The 23894-nt window shown below is 40.1% G+C and overlaps 1 protein-coding gene across 1 annotated transcript in view; it reads right to left on the bottom strand.

Moving 5' to 3' along the window:
* The window catches only part of LVRN (laeverin), a 57413-nt gene extending 38733 nt beyond the window's left edge, over positions 1 to 18680 (bottom strand). Inside the window, exons 1-2 of the mRNA XM_074360503.1 lie at positions 17716 to 18680; positions 560 to 702 (exon numbers count right to left, since the gene is read on the bottom strand). Coding sequence (XP_074216604.1) covers positions 560 to 702; positions 17716 to 18413 — 841 coding nt within the window. The 5' untranslated portion in view covers positions 18414 to 18680. The remainder of the gene's footprint in view (positions 1 to 559; positions 703 to 17715) is intronic.
* Between the last annotated feature and the right edge of the window lie 5214 nt (positions 18681 to 23894).

Raw genomic sequence — 23894 nt, 5'->3', positions numbered from 1 at the left:
CCCTCCCCAGTTACAGCATAGTACAATTATAATACACTCTCAACGGACTGGCTAGGAAATCTATTGATATAAAATCCAGTACAGAGATAAAAATATGTAATATACATAATTAATATATAAAACATAAAAATACATACTTCAATAAAAAATAATAATCTGTTTTGATTTAAAAAAAAAGAGACAGAAAGAAAGAAAGGAAAAGATAAAGAAAGATAAAACTCTGAATTTTGCCAAGTAGCACCCTTCTGGGCAGTATTTGCCAAACATGAATCACTCGATTAACGCACCACTTTTCTGACCTTTGCCATATCCGTGTTCCATAATACAATGATCTACTCAACGTGTCTTGGAAATTAACTTCCTTTAAAAGCTTAACCTGTTTTAGCCTTGTTTTAAAGTTATTCAGGAAATGAAAAAAATAAGACAAAAAATACAAATACAAATCTATAAACATATATTTATATAAACATATTATACATCATATATAATAGTTACATATGCATATGCATATATGTGTGTGTATATATATATATATAAAACAGTACGAAACATTACTTACCTAGCTTTGGCATGTTGGAAAGGGCCACATAACTTGGATGATGAATAATTGTAATATTAAAAGTTGCCTTCAGAGCTGGCTCATCAAAACAAGGGAAAACACTCCTGGCAAATGTTGGTTCCATCTGAGATGCTAACAGGGCCCTGAAATACATTTTTGGAAAAATTGATTTATTTTTATCTCAAACCAGTGGAAGCAAATATATATATATATATATGTATTAAGGGATTATGGCTTATAATTATCTGCAGGCAGGAGCTGGAATGTTTCCCCCTCACCTCCTGGCTCCCCCCCAAGTAATACAAACACACTCCAGTTCTCGCTGCACCTTAGAATTCCTGTAAGACCTAAAATACACAAGAACTCTTTAATTTTCAACCGCAAAAAAAAAAAAAAAAAATTACTTCATTACATCATCTGCCTTTTACAAACAAAATAGGAAAAAATATAACAAATATGCAATACCAGGCTTTTGAGAACCAAGGAATTTTTAAGCTAGAATTACCTCTTTGGGGAGGATCTATGGCTTTCATCCTCCACTACAGTGCAGGTCAGATGAAGAATGTCTACATTTTTGTCTTTCTTGCACGTTCTCCCTTTTTCCTGGTTGAACACTTCACAAAAAATTTTATCTTGCACACCCTTGGAGCTGAACAATATGGATACGTGCCAACTGAACAAAACAACTTTCATTTACATATGGGTAGGTTTATCAGGTCCATACTGCTCCTTGCCCCATCTCATGGGAATATACAAAAAGTGACATTATCCCACCATGCACTGGTGATTTATAGGGAAAATTTTAGGGACAAGAGTACCCTGAGAAAACAAGGAGTTGCCAGGTTCACCCTCTATAAACCCTGCCCGATTCTGGCAAAAGCATGGGTCCTAGAGAACAACTTTCTCCTCCCAAGAAATCTGCGGGCTCATGATCCCATTTTCCAAGACTCTGTGACCTAGGAACTGTTTTTAGATGACAACTGTGGATGCTAAATTCCTTTCTTCTCCTAAGGTCCTGAGACTTTATGTCTCTCATGTGTTTACTCTTGCTTCAGACCCAGTTCTGAGATAAACAGAAGGTGAATTCAGCAAAGATATCTTGAGACTGCGGTCCATCCATCATCCACCTCTCTGAATCCCCCTCCACCACGATAAGGGCCCCGCTCGTGTAAAACTTCACACGGCCTTAGGAAGAACACACAGAACAGTAGGCATGTTCAAAAGCTTTTCACAGGCAGCTTGTTTGATGTGCTTATAACCTCACTGGGACAAAACTGTCATTTTCCACAAGCCTATTTTGTCCTATTTGCTTTTCCCCACTTTATTATACTCTTGCTTTCATGGTCTGAACGGAGGCCTGTGGGCTCTGACACCAGCCACTTTGGCTACAAGACTCTGCTCCACCTAGTACTAACTACTGACCAGTCCTGAACCACTCACATAGTTTTGCCGAGCCTCAGTATCCCCATCTAGAAAATAATGACACTAGTTACCGTTTCTCGTAGGAAAGGTACGTTTCCTAACTTTTATATTATTAGTAATTAACTTAGCAATAAATCACCTTTGAATTCTCCTACATTCCTTCTAACCTCACAGATTGTTCTTGGTACAGATGAACTGCAGAAGAATTCAAGGGGGGATGAGATACAGAGTAGGGGCAGGGGGAGGGGTGGAAATCACTAATTACAAACGCATTTTAAAAGGTTCCAGAGATCACAGTTGGCCACAAGCTGAATATAACCTATGTTTGTCTCCCCAATTAATTTTAAACTACCAGAAATTAGGGGCTGTGTATTTTTTTCTTGTGTGTTATTTAAAATATTTAGCAAAAATATAGGTTCATAGCAATTAAGTAAATATTTTCTCAGCCTTGGAGGTACTGTAAACATAGCTTGATACTAGTATATACAAAAGAATATGAAGTATTTCTGCATAGTTTGTTAAACTGGCATTCATTTATTTTGTAGTATTGGTTGCTATCTTTAAAAGGGCTGGGATAAAGTAGAGAAAACTTAAGCAACTGACAACATAGTAAAAAGAAAAATGAGCAGGGAATTCGGTGACTTGAGTTGTCACTCAGGCTCTGCAGTGTAAACATAATGGTGTCACTTTGGGAAAGTTGCTTAAACTCTCTGGATATCTGTTTCTAAAAAATGCAGGGATGAGACTAGATGATCTCTAAGTCCACTCAGAACTCGAAAACTGATTCCAACAGAGATGAAGACTCCAACAGGACGGAAATAAGAGCCCATGAGGTGGCCATGACTGAGTCATCTAGGATTGGAAGAAACAGGCCCTTGGGAGTTTATTATACATGGCCTTGGGAAGATCTATGAGCCTTCTGAAATCACAAGACACTTGGTACAAATGGCACTCTGTTGGCATGAAAAGTGCAACATAAAGTAAAAAAGCATGTTCAATTATATAATATGTGTTCATACATTTGGAAAGTCAACAAATGCCTATTGTTTTTGTAAAGGAAACTATAGAAAGTAATGCTTGATAATATCTTCTCTGCTGCCATGACTTCCCAAAGCACATGAATCTTGGGGAGGTTGCAAGGTGGGGAGGAGGGAGAAAATCAGACTGTTCAAGGAGGTGGGAAACGTTCATGCTCACCAAAGCAGGTACAGGTTCAAAAAGGCTAGGGGACACCAGCTTAGACAGTTATTGCTTTAACAGATCAAGCATCAAGCAAGTCCTTCCAATTCCATGATTTAGATCTCCAGAGAAGTGAAATAAAAGAAACTCTTGGATTTTACTCAACTATTTCCCTCCCTGGTTTTATACAAACAAACAAAAAGGGAAAAATCCCTACAATACACAGCCTCTCTGGCTCTCAGTCTTAACTGCAAAGGTCAGGGCCAGCCAGCATCAAACACAATTGGTGATGCCACATCGGGACCCATGACTGTTTTTTATTTCCCTTCTCTCTCTGTGTTGGACTCAAACAACCCTGTAAGAATATCCTGACCTCAGAAAACAGAACCATCCACCACCCTCTCTTTCCTTCAAACCTCACTGTTAACATGCTATTACAGTGCCTGTGAAGTCTGGGTTTAGAGTGGTCAGCTGGTGAGGGAGTTAACTGGGGAGAATCTGTCTCCTAGTGGCTCACTATTGCAAAGCCACTTTCCTGCCCTCTTGTACAGCCAGAGAATGTGGGGCTCTCCACTTTCTTGTGCTGGAGAAGGTCTTACCAGGCAAGACACAATGCCCTTGGGGACCTACTTACTACCATCTAAAAAATATCCATTCAGTAAGGTATTTCATTCCAAATTATTTTATAAACTCCATATGCCTACAGCTCTGGTTAAGAAGCACTAAATACCATAGCTAGTCAAGGATGAAGTAAAACTCTTTGGAGAGTTGTCCCCCCACCACTATTTTTTTTAACACAATAACAACACTCAGAAATGAAAATGTTTAGTAAAGACAGATGTTACATCACTGGACTGTGGTTCAAAGATTGGCCTATGAATCATGTTTGTTTATTACTTGTGTAATAGGATCTTAAAACCGAAGTTTCTACCAGACAACAAAACATAATGGATGTAAAATTCCAAAGAAAGGTGCCAAACCATGTCACGAAGATTTTGAAAGTAAATGGCCTTGAGAACCCCTGGGCTCCTCTTGGGATTCTCAGCTCCATCAAGGACATAGAAGAAGGGTCAGGGAACATAAACAAAAGAGATCAGAGAGACGATTCCTTGGTGGACAGCGACATTATATTGCCAAGCCCTCCTGCCCTCAGAGGTTGGGAGGAGGTGTAACTCTAACCCGGAGCTAGTGGCAGAAGATCTCTTGGAAAGCAGTGGACGGTTTCCTGAGGCTGAGAGACTTAAAGGCTGGTGCCTAATTCACTCTTCTTTTTCTTTCTTTCTTTTTTTTAAATTGAAGTATAGTCAGTTTACAATGTTGTGTCAATTTCTGGTGTTACAGTACATTGCTTCAGTCATACATGAATACACATATATTTATTTCCATATTCTTTTCACCATAAGCTACTACAAGATACTGAGTATAGTTCCCAGTGCTATACAGTATAACCTTGTTTTTCTATTTTATATGTACCAGTCAGTATCTGCAAATCTCAAACTCCCAATTTATCCCTTCCCACCCCCTTACCCCACCGGTAACCATCATATGGTATTTTCCTTTCTCTTTCTGGCTTACTTCACTTAGAATGACATTCTCTAGGAGCATCTATGTTGCTGCAAATGGTACTATTTTATTATTTTTTATGGCTGAGTAGTATTCCATTGTATAAATATACCACATCTTCTTTATCCAGTCATCTGTCAATGGACATTTAGGTTGTTTCCATGTCTTGGCTATTGTAAACAGTGTTGCTATGAATATTGCAGTACATGTGTCTTTTTGAATTAAGGTTCCCTCTGGACATATGCCCAGGAGTGGGATTGTTGGATCATATGGTAAGTCTATTTTTAGTTTTTTGAGGAATCTTCATACTGTTTTCCATAATGGCTGCACCAAACTACATTCCCACCAACAGTGTAGGAGAGTTCCCTTTTTTCCACACCCTCTCCAGCATTTATCATTTGTGGACTTTTGAATGATGGCCATTCTGACTGGTGTGAGATGATACCTCATTGTAGTTTTGATTTGCATTTCTCTGATAATTAGTGATATTGAGCATTTTTTCATGTGTCTATTGGCCATTCGTATGTCTTCTTTGGACAATTGCTTGTTTAGGTCCTCTGCCCATTTTTGGATTGTGTTGTTTGTTTTTTTCTTATTAAGTCATTTGAGCTGTTTAGAAAGTAAAGAAACAATCCCTTTTAAAATTGCACCCAAAGTAATAAGATACCTAGGAATAAATCTGACCAAGGAGGTGAAAGACTTACACATGGAGAACTACAAAACACTGATTAGGAAATTAATGATGGCTTAAAGAAATGAAAGATATTCCATGCTCCTGGATTGGAAGAATCAATATTGTTAAAATGGCCATACTGCCCAAGGCAATCTACAGATTTAATGCAACCCCTATCAAATTACCCAGGACATTTTTCACAGAACTAGAATAATCATATTAAAATTTATATGGAATCACAAAAGACCCAGAATTGCCAAAGCATTCCTGAAGAAAAAGAATGAAGCTGGAGGAATAACCCTCCCAGCCTTCAGACAATACTACAGAGCTACAGTAATCAAAACAGCATGGTATTGGTACAAAAACAGACATATGGATCAGTGGAACAGAATAGAGAGCCCAGAAATGAACCCACAAACTTTTGGTCAATTAACCTTTAACAAAGGAGGCAAGAACATACAATGGAGTAAAGACAGTCTCTTCAGCAAATAGTGTTGGGAAAACTGGACAGCTGCATGTAAATCAATGACGTTAGAATACTCTCTCACACCATACACAAAAATAAACTCATAATGGCTTAAAGACTTAAACATAAGACAAGTAAAAATAAATCTCCTAGAAGAGAACACAGGCAAAACATTACCTCACATACATCTCAGCAACATTTTCCTAGGGCAGTTTACCTAAGCAATAGAAATAAAAGCAAAAATAAACAAATGGGACCTAATTAAACTTACAAGCTTTTGCACAGGAAAGGAAACCACAAGCAAAATAAAATGACAACCTATGGAATGGGAGAAAATATTTTCAAAAGATGAGATAAGGGCTTGATTTCCTAATTCACTCTTGAGAAAGCTGAGATTGACCATGGCTGGAGTTGAACTCCTAACAGATAGGAATTTTGCTGACTGTTGTGGAGGCAGAACCAGGAGAGGGCTGCTTTCATGGGACCCACATCAGTCCTGCGCAAGGGGTGGATGAGTGTTCCTTGGAAGAGCTGTGGGCCCTGAGATACAGAATGAGCCAGTATGAAGACTGTCTTGGGTTCTGTCCAACAAAGCCACCTGGAGGAGCTTTGGGATACACTGCTCTATGTCTACAGATTGAGGAAGGAGTTACAAGTGACCATCAGAACAGAGAAATGAGAGAAGCATCCTGCAGGGACAAGAGAATTACAGAAGAAAGAGAAACAGTGAGAAAACTCTGAAGAGTCCAGGAAAATGACATCTCAAGGGAAAAGGCTTCTGCTAGATCAGAGGGAGACCAAATGATGAGAGTACTGGTTCAAACAAGAACTGCCCTGTGTGTCACTTCTACCTGTCTCCCCCAGTCCCACTGGACCTGATAGGGTTGAAACAACAGCTCTCAAGATGGAAGAGGAGGACTAGAAATAGGAGGTGGAGAGATGGAAGGACCACTACCCTCTACCTTACTGCAGACCTCTATCCTGAAGTCAGCCCAAGCTTGAAGAAGTGAGGTTGGAGGGAGAGAAAGGGAGATTTAACAGTAAATTAAGTTCAAAGTTCTGAGTATCACACAGGACTGGATATTCTAAATTTTTGCATCTGAACAGTATTTGTAACTTAGTGACCATAGATCATCTGTTACCTAAGAAGTAGCAGGAAATTATGGGCTGGTGGAGTATTCATGCAGGAGCAGGAAATATTACCCCAGAGGCTAAATTATAAAAGGACAGTAGGAGAAAAATGATGGCATTTTTACTGAACTATGTATGAGGTGTGCTTTTTCAATATGCTAGTTACTCTTTTTTTTCAAAAGATGGAGGATCTAAACCTCTGATGAGCAAATAATCTCCCAGAAAAAACTGGTCAGCCGCATGAAGTACATGGGCTCAACACTTCTATAGGATGGTGAACTGACCTCTTTTCTCTGTGACACCAACGATATCATGTGCCTGGCACTTGAGTTCACTGAACTTGTTTTGAGACTTTGAAATTCTTTCCTAATACTACTCAAATTTCTCTCTTGTGTGTCATACCCTGAGGACTGTGCCAGGTTTCCTAGCATAAACAGTGACTGGAAGAAAGTCTTTTTCAATTCACTGCTCACTCTTTCTACACCTGCACAAAATGATTGGTTTAGATCAGGCTGTTCTCACCTTAATTTGTCCCAAATAATATTTTAATTTTCTCCAGCCATTTCATATTAACCAGTCACTCCTACCTCCTGAGTTTTCTGTTTTCCTTTCTCTAAACATTTCTACATTTTCCTTATCTTTTATAAAGGAAAATGCATGATCAGAAATGCAAGAAGTATTCCTAAAGGATACTTACAGTAATAGGACTTAAACTTTCTATCTTTCATTGAATTTCAAAATTGGAAGAGACCTTGGAGAGTTCCACCATGTTAATTTATAGATGTGAACACTGATGCCCTGGGAATTTATGCAAGTGATTAGGTAAAAAGTAAGTGGTAGGGATGGTACCAGAACCTTGGCTTCAGCTCCCAAGCTTGGGGTCTTTTCCATGCACTGCCTGCTTTGAAGTATATAATGTAATAAATACTAAAATTAAATTAACATATCATGAAGCTGATTGAGGATTAACTTTATAATTAATAGCATTACCAGATAGGGAGATAATAAGACTTCTGTTTTCTACCATGGATGGATAGTATAGGCTAGAATTAGTCTTTCGGTAACAACAACTAAAAAAAATCTAACAAAGTAACTGTTTTCAGGCATTAGATAACAGGACTATGATTCCCAAGGGAAGAGAAACAAGCAAGATGAACTCGATAATCATGTTGTCTTTCTACCTGGAAGTAATTTCTAAACTGCAGCACAGGGAAAAGGAACTGAAGTAGAGTTCTGGTGTCTCACTGAGTTGAGGAGACAGATGGATACTCAGAGAGACCCAGACAGCTAGAATTTTCAGGCTATAAAAAAGGAGGTAGCCATGCAGGGAAAGCCATCCAGAAACCTGCAGAAACCAGAATCCCATTCAAGTCTTTGGTCAAATATTAATTGGCACTTCTGGAGGTCAAGCAAAGAAATGCTGTCAGTAAAAGAACAGCTATGGGGTGGACGGGGAGCTGAACAATTCCCAGAGGTCACATAGTACTAGGAGTTGTTCAAGCTCCCACAAGCCAGAGTATAGACATCTCCAGAATATTTGGATTTTTAAACAGAGATCAGAAGGGTCATGCCTGAGTAGTGAGCTAAGTAGCCCTACAGTAAAGGCGGCTTCAGATCCACTCTCAAAGGGCTCAAACGCAAGCCTCAAGAGATCAAGCAAGGATCCAAAGGATCATTAAGTAACTTACGTGCCTATCCAAAACAGGCCAGCACTTGTTAAGCAATATAACAAATACAGCACTCTGCAACATAAAATTTAAAATGTCAGGCATTCAATTAAAAAATGAGAAAATACACAAATATTTGGAAACTAAATAGCACAGTTCTAAATAACTCATGAGTCAAAGAGGAAATCAAAAGGGAAATTAGAAAGTATTTTGAACTGAATGACAGTGAAAAAACAACATAACATCATTTGTGGCATGTCACTAAAGCACGAGTCAGTGGAAAATTTATAGCACTAAATGCCTATATTAGAGAAAAAAAAAAGATAAATTAATGACTTTGCACCCACCTTAAGAAGACAAAAAAAGAAAAGGAAATGAAGCCAAAGTAAAAAGAAAGGAAGTAATAAAGATTAATGCATAAAGCATTGAAATAAAAATCAGAATAACAATGGAGAAAATCTATGAAATGAAAAACTGGTTCTACAAGAAGCTTAATAAAATAGATAAATCTCTAGGCAGATTTATCAAATTTATTGACTATCAGAAGTGGAAGAGATCTAGAAAGCCCCAATCTCTTATATAAAAGCTGAGGCTCTGGGAGTTTATGCAACTGATTAGACAACCAGTAAGTGACAGGGGTAGTACCAGAACCAGGGCTCCAGCTCTCAAAAGAGAGAAGACACAAATGACTCATTGCAGAAATGAAAGAGGTGACATCACTACAGATTATACAGATATTAAAATAATACTAAAGGAATATTTGGAACAGCTGTACACTTATAAATTTGACAATTTTGATTAAATGGACACATTCCTTGAAATACTTGAGCTACCAAAACCAAAGACATTGCAAGAAAAAAAAACAACAAAAAGCCACAAGCTATATCTCTCATGAACATAGACAGAAAAACTATAAACAAAATTTTAGTAAATTAAATACAATAAAATACAAAAAGGATAATGCAAGACCCAGCAGGGTTTATCATGGGAAAGTTAGTTTAATATTAGAAAGTCAAGCAATGTAATTTACCACATTAACAAATTAAAAAACAAAAACCATACGAAATCTCACTAGAGCAAATCTCCTATAGAGGAACAAAATTAAAATTCCTAGACTTCTCTACAGAAATTATCCAAGGTATAAGGCAGTGGAATAGCATTCTTGAACTGCCGAAATTAAAAACAACAAATACCTGCCAATCTAGAATTCTATACTAGGCAAAAATATCTTTCAAAAATGAAGGAAAAATAAAATTTTTCAGACAGACAAAAGCTGAGAAAATTTATCACCGTAGACCTGAACTTAAAGAAATATTAAAGTCTTTTAGGTAGAAACAGAATCATACGACATGGAAACTTGGATGTACACAAAAGAATGACGAGCCCTGGAGATGGTATGTATGTAAGTAAATAAAAGAGTGTTTTCTCTTGTAAAATTTTAAAGTAACTAATTGTTTAAAGGAAAAACAATAACAGTATGCGGTGGGGTTTAAAACCTATGTAAAAGTAAGATGTGTGGCAGCTATAGTGCAAAGAATAGGAAGGGAAAAATGGAAGGATACGGTTCTAAGATTTATACATTATCTGTGAAGTGGGTAAATATCATTTACCTGTAGTCTGTGATGAGTTAGAGATGCATATCGTAAACTGTAGAGCAATCTTCCTCCCCTGCTCCTCACCTCACCACACACAAAAAGATGTATCTAATTAGCCAAGATGATATTAAATGGAATATTAAAGACTATTCAATCCAAAAGAAAAGAAAAATAGGATAATAACCAGATGAGACAATAGAGAACAAAGAGCAAGATGGTAGATATAAGTCCAATCAACCAATAACTACATGAAATGTAAATAGTCTAAAGGACAGAGATTGTCAGACTGTAAGACTCAATACTGTGTTTTGATAAGAAATTTACTTTTAATATCAACACATATAGGTTAAAAGTAAAAGGTTAGATAAAGATATATCATGTACATGGTAATCAAAAGAAAGCTGGAACAGGAGATGGGGAGAAGGCCACTAGTAAAATGTGTGGCCTGTGTAGGGCACATTCTCTCAAAAGTGCTATGAGCAAGTTAGGCAAGGGTTGGCATTTCTAATGCAGATCCGACCTTCAGAGTTTTCAAACAAAAGGAAGACATTTTTTTCCCAGTAAACTTAAAAGATATCATTTGTTAAAAACAAGACAACAGGCCCAAAATGGAGTCATTTGTGCTGTGCCCCATGTCACCAAACCAAGACTTGACACTTAATTATAGTTTCAGCCTCAGCCAGGAATGGAAACTTAAACCAGTCGATCTGAAATTACCTAGTCAGAACTAGTGAGGCTATTTGCCTGACAGACCCCAGTTGTCCCCCAAAGAAAGGTGGCCTTACCATACACAATCCTTTCTTTGCTAGCATAACTTCCTTGTCCCGCCTTCTTCTGCGTATAAAAGTCTTTCAGTTGTATAGCTCCTGGGAGCTCCTTTCTGTTTGCTAGGTGGGATGCTGCCTGACTTATGAATCACTGAATGAAGCAAAATAACATCTTTAAAATTTACTCTGTTGAATTTTTTTTTAACATATTCTAAACCTTCTCAATCCACTTATGCCAATAAGAAAAGGAGCTGGCTCTAGTGCTGTAATGTTTTAAAATTGTTTTTCATGGAGTTAAATCCCATGCTTCTCACACCCATCCATACCTTACATAAATCTTGTACCCAGTAAATGAAGAAGTGTATTTTAAAAAATTATCCTAACTAGTAACGGTTTAATATAACCCCAATGAAATGGCTCTCAAGGGTGTGTATGTATTAATTGGGATTAGTGGTTATGGACAAGGGTCTCAGGGAAGGCCAAGTCCATCTTCAAGAGATGTAAGTGGAGGGGGGAAGGTATAGCTCAGGGGTAGAGTGCATGCCTAGCATGCTTGAGGTCCTGGGTTCAAACCCCAGTACCACCGTTTAAAACAAACAAACAAACAAACAAACCTGATTATTCCCCCCAACACACACAAAAAAATCCGCTTCCTTACAAAAGAAAGATCATTAAAAAAAAGAGAGATGTAAGTGGAACATGGTCCCCTAATATTCTCAGTACTGCTGTAACTAATTTTACTCTTAGGAAGGTATTTCAGAAAAGGCCTCCCTACATCTTTAAAATAGCCAAAGTCAGCTTGTTAGCCATTCTGTAGTCCAAGGCCTTTTGAGTGACTTGTACTTACCAGGAAAGAAAAGAACACAAGACATTTTTAACTTTAATTTTCCCAGTGCATCTATTATCAGATGACTAAGCAACCTTTAACGAACTGAGAGACTGGCCTTTAACAAAATTATTCTCTGCAATGGATTCCCCAGGTCAGAAGCAACTGGTATAAAATATAGCTTCATAGGACATTGTTTAATGGTATCCTTGATAATAACTGTTTGGAAGCCTTGGCTGAATCAGAATGTTATAAGCGTGAGGCTTCTGTGTGGGAGTAAACATTCATTTTACATAGAGGGAATGAACTGTCAAAATTTACTCACCAGAACTCAAATAGATCATAAGGACTGCTCGCACTATCCCAGGCCCACTGGCCTAGGCCATTTCTACTCTATGAATTAGAAGTCACACTGGCTGCAGACCTTGCTCTGAGATCTCCCTCAGGCACTAATCTGGTAATTTTGCTGTGTGCTTCATTCTCCATTATGTTCTGTCCAGTAAAAGGTAATGCCAGTGCTCTGCCCATATCATCTCAAATCTCTTTATAATTTTTCCTTTCTCACCCAACATTCAGCACCTGTGTCTTCTTGCAGAACTGCATTGCCTATACTCCTAGAGCAGACTGCCTGGGAATTAACTGGGCCCAAGGACCAGCCCATGATCAGTGACTTACAGATGTGGGGGTACCAATGTTCCTACTCCCTTGCTCCTGATGGGGACGATTTTGAGGTGTGGCTCACACTCCCTCCTGAACTTACCTCTACAGGACTCTGACTGATCTCACACACCAGCTTGGCTTCCTTCTCTTCCCAGTAACATTTTCCCATTCTCTGGTTGTCTTTTATTTTTCCTGGGAACACTTCCTAAGGAATTACTTTCACAGAAAAATTTGTCTCAGGGTCACACCCTGTCAGAAGGAGGAGGGTGAAAAGTAAAGACACTTGTCCTCTCCATCTGCCTGTCTCTCTCTCTTCCCAGCCCTCCTCCCCACACTGGAAGGGCTTTCTACTACTCTTCCTTATTACACAGCAACTTCTCTTATCAAAAAATGAGGGGACACTAAGGATTATTCAAAAATCACTCAATATAATACACTGTATTAACAGAATAAAGATGACAAATCACATCAACCAATGCATAAAAAAGTGTTTAACAAAATCCAATACTCATTCATGATTTTTTAAAAAAGGCCACTCAGAAATAATATGAATAGAGGGGAGCTTTCTCAACCTGATAAAGAACATATACGAAAAATCTACACATAAATCATACTTAATGGTGAAAGGTAAAAACTTTCTCCTTAATAGTAGGGAAAATGAATGTCCACTCTTACCATCCTAACTCAACACAGTGCTAGAAGTTTTAACCAGCAAGGTAAGGCAAAAAAAAAAATAAATGGCATATGGATTGAAATGGTAGAAATAAAACTGTCTCTATATGCAGATGACATGATGATCTACATAGAAATTTCTAAGGAATCTATTAAAAAAACCTCCTAGATGTAACAAGTGAGATCACCAAGTCCTAGGATACAAGATAAACACACAAAATTCAGTATTTCTGTGTAGTAGCAACAGACACATGAAAACTAAAATTAAAAATACAATGCCATTTACAATTGCTCAAATAGTGGGGAGGGTATAGCTCAAGTGGTAGAGCATGTACAAGGCACGCACGAGGTCCTGGGTTCAATCCCCAGCACCTCCATTAAAAAAAAAAAAAACTAAATAAATAAATAGACTTAATGACCTCACCCTGAAAAAAATAAAACAAAATAAAACAATTGTTCAAATAAAATTAAATACTTAGGTATAAATCTAACAAAACAGCTGTAGGATTTATATACTGAAATGATACAGCACTGATGAAAGAAATCAAAGATCTAAATAAATGAACAGATATTCTGTGTTCATGGATTGAAAGATTCAACATAGTAAAGAAAGGCAGAAAAATGGAAAACAAAAATAGAAATAAAGACAAGGGCAAAAAAATAGAAAACTGTAATAAATATGGTATACATTAATCCAATTATATCAATACCAATATCAAAAATAAAAGAGGGGATATCACTACAGACCCCATGGACAGTAGAAGGATAATAAGGAATACTATGAACTAATTTGTTCCTGCAAATGTGATAATCTAGATGAAATGGACCAATTCCTTGAGAGATACAATCTGCCAAAACTCACATAAGAAGAAATAAATAATCTGAAAAAGCCTATATCTACTAAAGACATTGAATCAATAATTAATAACCTTTCAAAAGAAATCACCAGGCTCAGATGGGTTCACTGGTGAATTCTACCAAACATTTAAGGAAGAAATTATACCAGTTCTCTTTCAGAGGACAGAAGTGGAGAGAATACTTCCTAACTCATAATTACCAACGACCAAGTGGGATTTTTCCCAGGTATACAAGACTGAACATTCAAAAATCAATCAATGTAATCCATCAAGTCAACAGTTTAGATAAGAAAAATCACATTTTTAAGTGTACAGTTGAGTAGTGTTAAGCACAATCACATTGGTGTACAACTTTAATTGCCAGAACTCTTTTCATCTGGCAAAACTAAAACTCTATACTCATTAAATAATAACTCCCCACTCTCCCAACCTATAAATTTGACTACTCTAGGTCCCTTATATAACATCCTCAAGGTTCATCTACATAGTAGCATATATCAGAACCTCCTTTTTAAAGCTGAATAATATTTTACTATATGTACTTACCACATTTTGTTCATCCATTCATCCACCAATAGATACTTGAGTTGCTTCCACCTTGTGGCTATTGTGAATAATATTACTACAAACATCAGTGCACTGATCTGGAATTTTTGAGGGTGTTCCCCAGGAAGCTGCATGTTTAATAAGCTCCTTTGGTGATGCTGGTGCACATTAAAGTGTGAACGACCAGTCTAATGCAGGATTTCCCGAAGTATAGGTGGAGAAATATTTGGAATAGCCTTCAGACACTATTACATGGATCAGACTCACCCATGGCAAAGTCAGTCCTTTTTTAATTTTATGAATCATTCTGATTAGGTCAAGAAAGAGTATTAGTTTGGTGTTATTTATGTCAAATATCTAATTCTAATTTCCCTTTTTAACAAAGAAAAATCAGCCTTCAGATGGAAAGCCTTCAGATCCTTCAGCAGATAATAATAATAGGTAGAACTTGTTAACATTTTGTTCCCATTGTATTAGTCTGTGTCATTACTTTCTATTAATTTCAAGTGGTTTTCCATCTACAATAATGGTGTAGAGTTGCTTTTCAACAAATCTACTTAATACTTTTATTTAAATCAAGTAACTTCTTTTAGCAAATAATATGACCAGGGTTATGTGAACATGGCAAAATCTGAAAATAGTCATATGCCAGCGAATGAAGTTTGGGAAATACTGCTTAGAGGGACATTAATGTTTGGATCTTGCTCTCAACTTTCTACACATGGAATAAGCACATGTCCAAGGCATCCAGGAGATGGCTCCCATATGGTAGAAATGTGAAGTCACCTGTCAAGTGAAGAAAGGCTGAGAACAGGTGGAAAGCATCCCCAGCACACTCTGAAGCTAGAAAATTGTAACCTAAACCTCAGAAGTGTGCAATAGTGATGCTCTTTGTATTTTCTGGATTGATTTTCTTTCTCTTTTCCCTTTTGTGTTGAATAAAATTATTTAAAAACATGAAACTGAATTGTAATAAGGGGCCATCAAAGAACAGAGGTAAACGTTTCAACTGCTATAGCTAGAATTAGAGACACCCCAAGAAAAATGTGAAACAGTGGACAGTTTCTTCCCATCTGGGAACCTTCTTCTTAGAATCGTATCTACCAGGAACACGGTAGGTTACATGTGCAGACAACAGGGCTGCTCCTAACCATTATACCCTGAGCTAATGAGGGTAGCTACCACTGCACGGGTTATGTGCCAGTCACTCTGCTCTCTTCCGCATTTAATTCTCACAAGGCTCTAAAGGTTGTCTGTTCCATGAATGAGGCAACAAACTCAGAGAGGTGAAGAGACTGGCTCGAGTCACATGGCTCAAACTCAAGCCTGCTGGGTCTCCAAAATCTGCCTCACCACAAGTTACCATTTTGCTCAGGTTCTTTGTGACCCTGGCTTCAAGTTCAACTGCAGGTTTCTCTTCCACCTGATTTCAGCAGCAGAGACCTAGAAGAACAACTTCCAGGCAACAGCTCCTCTCAGATGCCACAGCTCTGGAGCTCCACCTAGTTCTATGAACACCTGTAAGACTTTATTAAGATGTCTATTTCTTTGAATTTTAATGCTCTCAAAATAAGGTTTCTAGTTACCACTAGAGTGGTCAGCACAACAGAAAAATGGAAAGGGGCTTCTCTTTCCTGTGTTTGCTAGGGCAATCTGTCTGGGCCATAGCCCCCTTAAGAAGGGAAGAATGAAGAGATGAAGATTTACTAACTGACAGCAGAAAACACTGTCAGCTGGGCATGCAAAAAGCATCCTTTTTTTTTCCCTCCGAAAAATCTGGCACCTTGAACAACACGTACATTTTTTTTCAAAAGGTCTCCAGAGCCCATACGTCCAGTAACACTGTGATCCTCATGTGAAACTTCTCAAAATGCTTTCTCAAGCACTGATGCATTTTCGAAAGATATATCAAGCATTTTGTCCTTAAAGACGAAAGTTAAAGATTACACATCCACTTAGGCAGCTTATTAAACTTATTTTAAATCCCCGAAGTTTTGAAAATGGTGCAGGAGAAGATTTAGGGGGTAATTTAGTGGGTTTCTTTCCCTCAGAGAACATCTGAGAACATTTTCTCTAATAATAAAGGGCAAAGTACATGCAGTTGTGTAAACCGCAAACGCTCCACTAGTGCGTGAGTGAAGCAGGAGCTCACAGTTGGAAAAAAGACCATTTCCCTGGCGCTGGCCGGAGGTCAGTAATGTAGACGCAGAGCCTGAAAAGAGGCAACTCTTGAGCTGGAAACATTCCGTGGGGGAGACACTATCGCAAACGACTGTAGAGAACACATGTACACTACGTGAGCTTGCAAATTCAGAGGGGAGTTCTCTTGCCATCGAGTTTACCATTTTTCCCCCAGGGGAGGAATCCCCGAACTCTTGCACACTACTGTTCAAAGAGTGGGGAGGGGTGGGGTTGCCACAGCTCACCAGCAAAAAAAGACAAAATGAAAAGGGGATTCCGAAAGTTGTGTAGAACCTCAGTAAAAAGGAACAAATGATGAAACAAACAGCCCCGACGTGGGTCTATTTGTCGCAGGAGCAGCAGTTACGGGGAGCCCAGGAAAAAGAGGCAGAGCAGGAAAAGCGCAGAAGGGCGAGAAAGAGCGGAGCGGCAAGTGTGCTCTAGACCCGCTCTTCTCCAACTTAAACGCCGGTGAATCACCGGAGCTTCTGATCCCTTTGGTCAAGGGTGGGCGTCTAAGAGTCTGCATGTCTACCAAGTTCTCAGATTTTACCGCTATTACTGGCCCGCGGACCAAACTTTGAGTAGCAAGGGACTGGCTCACTGCCCTGAGGAAATTCTGGGTTAGAGGACAAAAGGGTTTTCTGAATAGGACGATAAACTTCTGGGGTAGCAGCGACCTTAAAAGAGGCCACGATAGAAACAAACTGGATGGACAGGTCTGAGAACTGGCCAGAGGAAGGACCACCATCTCGAATCCTAATCCGAGCAGTTTCTGGAGGGGAGGGGAGGAAAGAGGCTCTCGCCCTCTGGCTTTATCAGAAAATGTCGCGAGGGATGGGCTGGAGTTCTTTGGGCAGGGCAGGAGACACGCAACCAGGCAGCTGGACCAGCAGCTTGCGCTGGGGACACCGGGCGAGGGCCAAGGAGGCCGGGCTGGCCTGCCCTTACCTGCGCTCACCCTGGTCCGTATAGACGTTGAGGAATAGTCCCTCCCTGGTGTCCTGGAACACGGGGCCGGTGAAGCTGAGCTGCAACTCATAGCGGCTCCCGGGCTGCAGGGCCTCGCCAAGCTCCAACACCATGTACTGCATGTCCAACGCGAACCACACCTCGTCCACGGGCACGCGGCCCACAGTGGGGTCTCTGGCGTCCGAGGACAGGGGACCCCGCACCTCGGCACTCTCACAGTCCAGGAAGAGGCTGTGCAGGAGCAAACGTGAGGTGGCCGCCGTGCAGCGCACGGTGATGTTCACGCGGCCGGTGAAATGCAACGCGGGCGCCGAGAGCTCGTCTGGCCGCAGCTGGAGCCACAGCTCCAGCTCGTAGTGGAGCGGCACGAGCCAGGGTGGCAGGCGCAGCTGGTCCCAGGGCCCCGGGGGTCGCCAGTTGCGCGGGGTGGTCGCCACCTCCGGCTTCCGAGTGGGGCTGGGCTTCGGAGTCGTTGGCAGCTCCTCCTGCTTGGCCCGCGGGAAGGACGCAGCGTCCGGGATGCCGCGGTCGTAAAGCTCCGACGGCGGGACGCGCGCGCAGTGGCCGTACAGGGCGGCGAGCACGGCCAGCACCAGTAGGAGCGCGGCAACCAGTCCCGCCAGCAGCAGGGCTACCACGCGGCTCACGTAGAAGCCGGAGTTGGAAGGGGGTCCCATACCCGCGGCCCTTGGCGAGAGCGGGACGGCGGCGGCGGCGGCGGCGGCGGCGGCGGCGGCGGCGGCGGCGGCTCAAACCCCCGGCCCGGATGCTCAGTGATGGGACCCCCCGCCCGTCCTCTCTTGTACCGTCCCTTCCTCCTCCACGAAGAGCCCGGGAGACAGGAGAGAGTGGTTGGGACCGCGCTTTCCCTTCCAGCTAATCAGATCCAGGTCCCTGCCTACCCACCCCCGCCCCCGCCGGGGCCCGGGGAAGAGGCGGACCCTTTCGCAACCAAGCGCGCGCTCCTTTGGGTCTGAAGGGAAAGACTTCGCAGAAGAGGCTTCCACAGTCGGCGCGGGGAAGGGAGGGTCGAATCAAACTAATTTGGGCACCTTCGACGGGGATATTTGGATTCACGGGATTTGCTAGATGTGCCCTGGTGCGGTTTCCGGTGTTGTGGGAAAAGAGACAGGTACAAAGCACCCTCAGCTCCTTGACTGTAGGGACAAGCTGCTGGCCGCACACCTGCTGGCCACCATCCAGAGATTCTTGCGCTAGGGAGTAGGGTGGAGGGTTACGGACCTGGCCTTTGGAGGACGTGCTCTGCAGTGACCCTGCAAGGGACAGCCGCTCCCTCTGAACTAACTTCCGAGCCAAATTTTGGCCCTAAATTCGCCTCCTGAATAAGTTCGGGATTCAGGCGGCCCAGGCAGCGAGTGCAAGGCTAGACACAGGGTTGGCAGTGTACCGGAGCCTTTTCCAAGCTTGGAAGTGGGGCTGGAATCGGGGACAACATAAGCCAGAGAGCATGGAGTGTGCGTCTCCGGGTGAAGGAGAGGGAAGGACTGCTTTACCTCGGGAAGGGACAGGGCGGGAAGCCGTCTTTTAGCTCCGCAACTACGGGGAACCGGGTTTCCCGTCCTGGAGCTGCGTCTGGCTCTCCACATCCCTGTCCGAAGAAAGAGGACGTCCTGCTTTCAAAACCCGCCGGTTTCAAGCAGAGAATAAGACAGTTCGGCGGCCAGCATTTCCACTCGGAAACCGCTGGCTGGAATTCATCTCCCAGGCGGTGCCCTAGTCGGTGAGGTCTTTGGCATCCTGGGCATCTGTTTGCTATTTATCGGGTACTCCTGGGAGAGTTCCCCGTCCTGTGAGCCGAGTTCTGAATCTGCACGCACGCAATCGGGTGAAGACGGAATGGGGCTGGAGGTGCTAGGGAAGAGGGAAGAGGGGTACTTAAGGATCCTACTGCTGGCTGATTTATTTGAACTTATCCTGTCTTTAGTCTCCAGTTCTTTTTTTTTTTTTTTTTCAAAATGGAGAGAATTTTTCCGTCTCAGCCATAAAACGGTATTCGTTTTTCCGCTTGGACCTTTATCTCCCTTCCAATGAGGAAACCCTTCCAATCTGAGGTCAGAGACAGGGTAAACCCAGGTGATTCTCCTGAGAAATGTGATCGTCCCCACTCTTAGAAATGAAATTAATCACATTAACAAAAAGACCTCCGAAACAAGACATAGAGGAGAAAGCAGATTTGGCACTAAGTTCATGCAGTTGGTTATACTGTAATCTATGGACCAGTTTCTTGATTACAGGTTTGATTTGCTTTCCTCAGAAACTGAACAATCATATTTAAAAGTAATTATGACCACATGCATCACTCCTAGAAGATTCTGGGTAAAGCTGAGGGAGGAGAAGCTCCATCTGTTTCCCTCTGCATGACTGACCACCAGTCAGGCTGTCAGAATTGTGACCTACTAAGCTAGCAGGGGCCTCTAGGTGTAGGTCATTGTCAGATGGGGGTTGCCACAGACACAGAGCTAATTAATTACTGGCCTTACCACTCCCTGGACAACTTCTTGAAGGATTTTGATGGATTCCAGACTCCCAGAGAAAGGTTAAAAAACAAAGAAAAGAAAAGAAAAGAAAAGAAAAGAAAAGAAAAGAAAAGAAAAGAAAAGAAAAGAAAAAGTCAGTAACAGAACTACTTCAAATTCGTATTAGAGGTGTCCCTCCCCTCAATTTTAAATTAAAACACTACTGAAAGTGTATACACGAACGGAATTATTTAATACCCTTTCCCTAATATTATTAAAGAAATAGAGATTGGTTGCTACACGGCTTCAAAGTAAGAAAATCACATCAAATGACTGAGCAACTTAAATATATTATTAAAGGGAAAATATTTTTGATAAATCATTAATGTCACTCAAAAGAAGTTGCAAAATAACATACTGGCTGAATCATGCTTATGTTAATAATTTTAAAAAGTACTGGAAAATACTGTTATATGAAATAGTTGATGTCTCAATGAACAAGTAGTTGTGGGATTACTGTAAATCGCCCGGAAAACATTCACTGGAAAATCAAAAAGAAACAAATTTTAATGAGTTGCTCAGAAAATCTACTTAGTCTTTAGATCAGCTAAAGCAGTGATTCACAACTAGGGGCACTTTTGGTGCCCTCCGCCCCTGGACATTTGGCAATGGTTAGAGGTATTTTTGGTTGTCACAGCGTTGCAGGGGTGGTGCTCCTGATATCTAATTAGTACAGGCCAAGGATACTGCTAAACATCCCACAATGCACAGGACAGCCCCCTACAACTACCCAAAATGTCATCACTGCTGATCTTCAGAAACCCTAAGCTAAAGCAATAATCCAAGCTTTTATATGTTACCCAAGAGAAACTTCTTTGTATCTTGTGACACTATTTACTTTTGTTATTTATGTTTATTATTTGGCATGTCTATTATTTTTCCATCTTTATTTATTGGTACTTATCATAAACCTCTATAATACCTTATTATCCCCATTGGGCCACATGACCTAAATTTTCTTTTCCTTTTTTCTTCATTTACTTTGAAAATTTAATTGTTTGAATGAGTAATATATTCACAAGTTTCAAAAATCAAAATAATATGAAAATTTATATCTTATTTCCATCACTTCTATAGTTAATAGTTTTTAACAGTTTTTTGTGTATTCTTTCAGTGCTTCCTTACACAAACCAAGTAAATACAATTGTATGCCCTTGTATTTCTCCTCTTTCCTACTTAAAAAAAATAGTATACTAAATATGCAATTCTGTTCCACTAAGCTGTACAACTTCAGACATGTGGTTTGATGTTTTTAACCTGTCTTTCTTTGTATGTGTCATACTGTTTGTGAATATTAGATAATGCATTATAGAAAACAAGTAGTGCACACTAAAACTTAATAAACACTTGCTTTCTGTAAAAATAAATAAATAAATATGCGATTCTGCACTTTGCATTTTCATTTAACAATATATCCTGGATGTCTTTCATATCAGTTCACAGATATCTTTCACATTCTTTCTATAGCTGCATAGTATTATATTGTATGTACAGACCATTGCAAAGATTTTCCCCAGTTTGGTTACTTGAGAGGATTCACCAGCCTTCATGGAGTATCTTCACTTAAGCTTTTATTAAAGGAAAAGAACATGGTGCAGCAACAGAGAGAGTTTAGGCAAGCACTGGAGTCAGAGAGACATCCCATGTGCTAGCTCTTCATGGGCCCTTATTTGCATAAGTGGGCCATGCTATGTCACCAGCTTGAACCACCAAGGTCTGTGAAAGGAATCTTGTTTACAGAAAGCTCAAAGAAGAAACTCTTAGAGAAGCCCTTTAAATAACCAAGCCAGGTTAGTCAGACCCATAAATCTGGTTGTAAACCATCAGTAAAGAAACTAACCCTAGAGGACTCCAGGGAAAATTTCAGACCTTAAACAGCATATCATAAATTGATGGAGTCAAAACCCAAGATCACTGAAAATCTTCTCCTCTATGTAAGCAATATGAACACTGGGAACATTGTCAGAATTAACTATTTCAGAACTCTGCAAAGTAACCAAAAGCCTGCAGCAATTGAGACAGTGTTTGTTCAAGAAAAACAACCAAATCTCAGTAAAGCAAACAAACAAACAAACTGATCTTTATGGCACTTTAACTTGCTTTAATCTCATTTTCCTCTCCTCAGCTCTGCAGTAGCCTTAAAAGTCAACAGTCTGCTATCATGGTGAAAACCAGCAGTCTGGCAGCCACTGGATGAAGCATAAAAGTGTTAAAAGTCCTTCAAAACCTCATTCTCAGAGAATTTTCATTATTTGAACTATCTGGTGATTCCCTGGACGACCCTACTCTCATAGCTGTCTTTATTGACCTGATTCAGAGTTCACCCAATGCAAACAGCCTTCTCCCAGGGGCATAGATTGAAAATAATCATAGGTGATTGTTTAACATTGCAACTGCCTCAGTTGGGCAAACAATTGAGGTAAACATTAAGTTCAACAGAAACCTTAAAAGGAAAAGATCAGAAGTCAGATATCCATAGAAGGCTTTGAAAAGCTCCAATATATTCCTGAAAATCAAGAAGGTCACATGCATGTATAAAGCTATGCACATGACTAAGGCTGTACACATGCTCAGAAAAGAACTGAGAAGGCCCTAAGCTCTCACATTAGCTGATCTTGAGACATTGCTCAAGGAAGATGTGAAAGCTATGGCAGAGTCTTGTTACAAATCTAACATGCTCAACAAATTTTAAATTGGGTAAACTCAGAGAAAGCCACACTGAGACTTATTATAACCAAACTGTCAATAGCCAAGCCAAAGAATCTTGCAAGCAACAAGACAGAAGTGATTTGTAACATACAAGGGATTCCCAACAGGACTATGAGCTGACTTCTCATTAGAAATCTTAGGGACTAGGAAGCAGTAGGTTGACATAGTCAAAATGCTGAAAGAAAAAAACTGTCAGTCTATAATTCTATATCAAGCAAAACTGCCCTTTGAAGTTGAGGGAGAAATAAGACATTCCCCAATAAACAAAAGCTGAGAGAGTTTGTTATCATTATATCTTCCCAGTAAGAAATGCTAACAGGAGTCCAAGTTAAGATGAAAGGACTAGGCAGTTACTAGGCAGTAAATGTTTCATATAAAAGTCAATTAAACACAAAAGAAGGCAGTAATGGGGGAAAGTAAAAAAACTATATGGCATTAAGAAATTATAGCAAAATGGCAAAAGAAAATCCATTCTTATAGGTAATTACTTTAAATGTAAATTAATTAAACTCTCCAACCAAAAGACAGAGATTAGCAGAATGGATTTTTTAAAAACACGATTTATCTATATGCTGTCTACAAGAGATTTGCTTTAGATCTAAAGACTCATGTTGAAAGTAAAAGGAGGGAAAAAGATACTCCATGGAAATAGTAACCAAAAGAGAGCTGAGGGGGCTATACTAATAGGAGAAAAAACAGACTCTAAATCAAAAAAGTTTACAAGAGACAAAGATGGATATTTACTACAGCAAGAAGATATAATAATTACAAACTTTCACACATCTATAGCATATCCAAAATTGACAGAATTGAAGAGGGGAACCAGGCAGTTCTACAGTAATAGTTAAAGACTTCAATATACCACTGTCAGTATGGATAGATCAATCAGACAAATGATAAGTAAGGAAACAG

The sequence above is a fragment of the Camelus bactrianus genome, chromosome 3 (genome assembly GCF_048773025.1).
Source record: "Camelus bactrianus isolate YW-2024 breed Bactrian camel chromosome 3, ASM4877302v1, whole genome shotgun sequence".
In the NCBI taxonomy this organism is placed as follows: domain Eukaryota; kingdom Metazoa; phylum Chordata; class Mammalia; order Artiodactyla; family Camelidae; genus Camelus; species Camelus bactrianus.
Note: the sequence above shows the minus strand (reverse complement) of the source record. Positions and strands in the feature narration are given on the sequence as shown.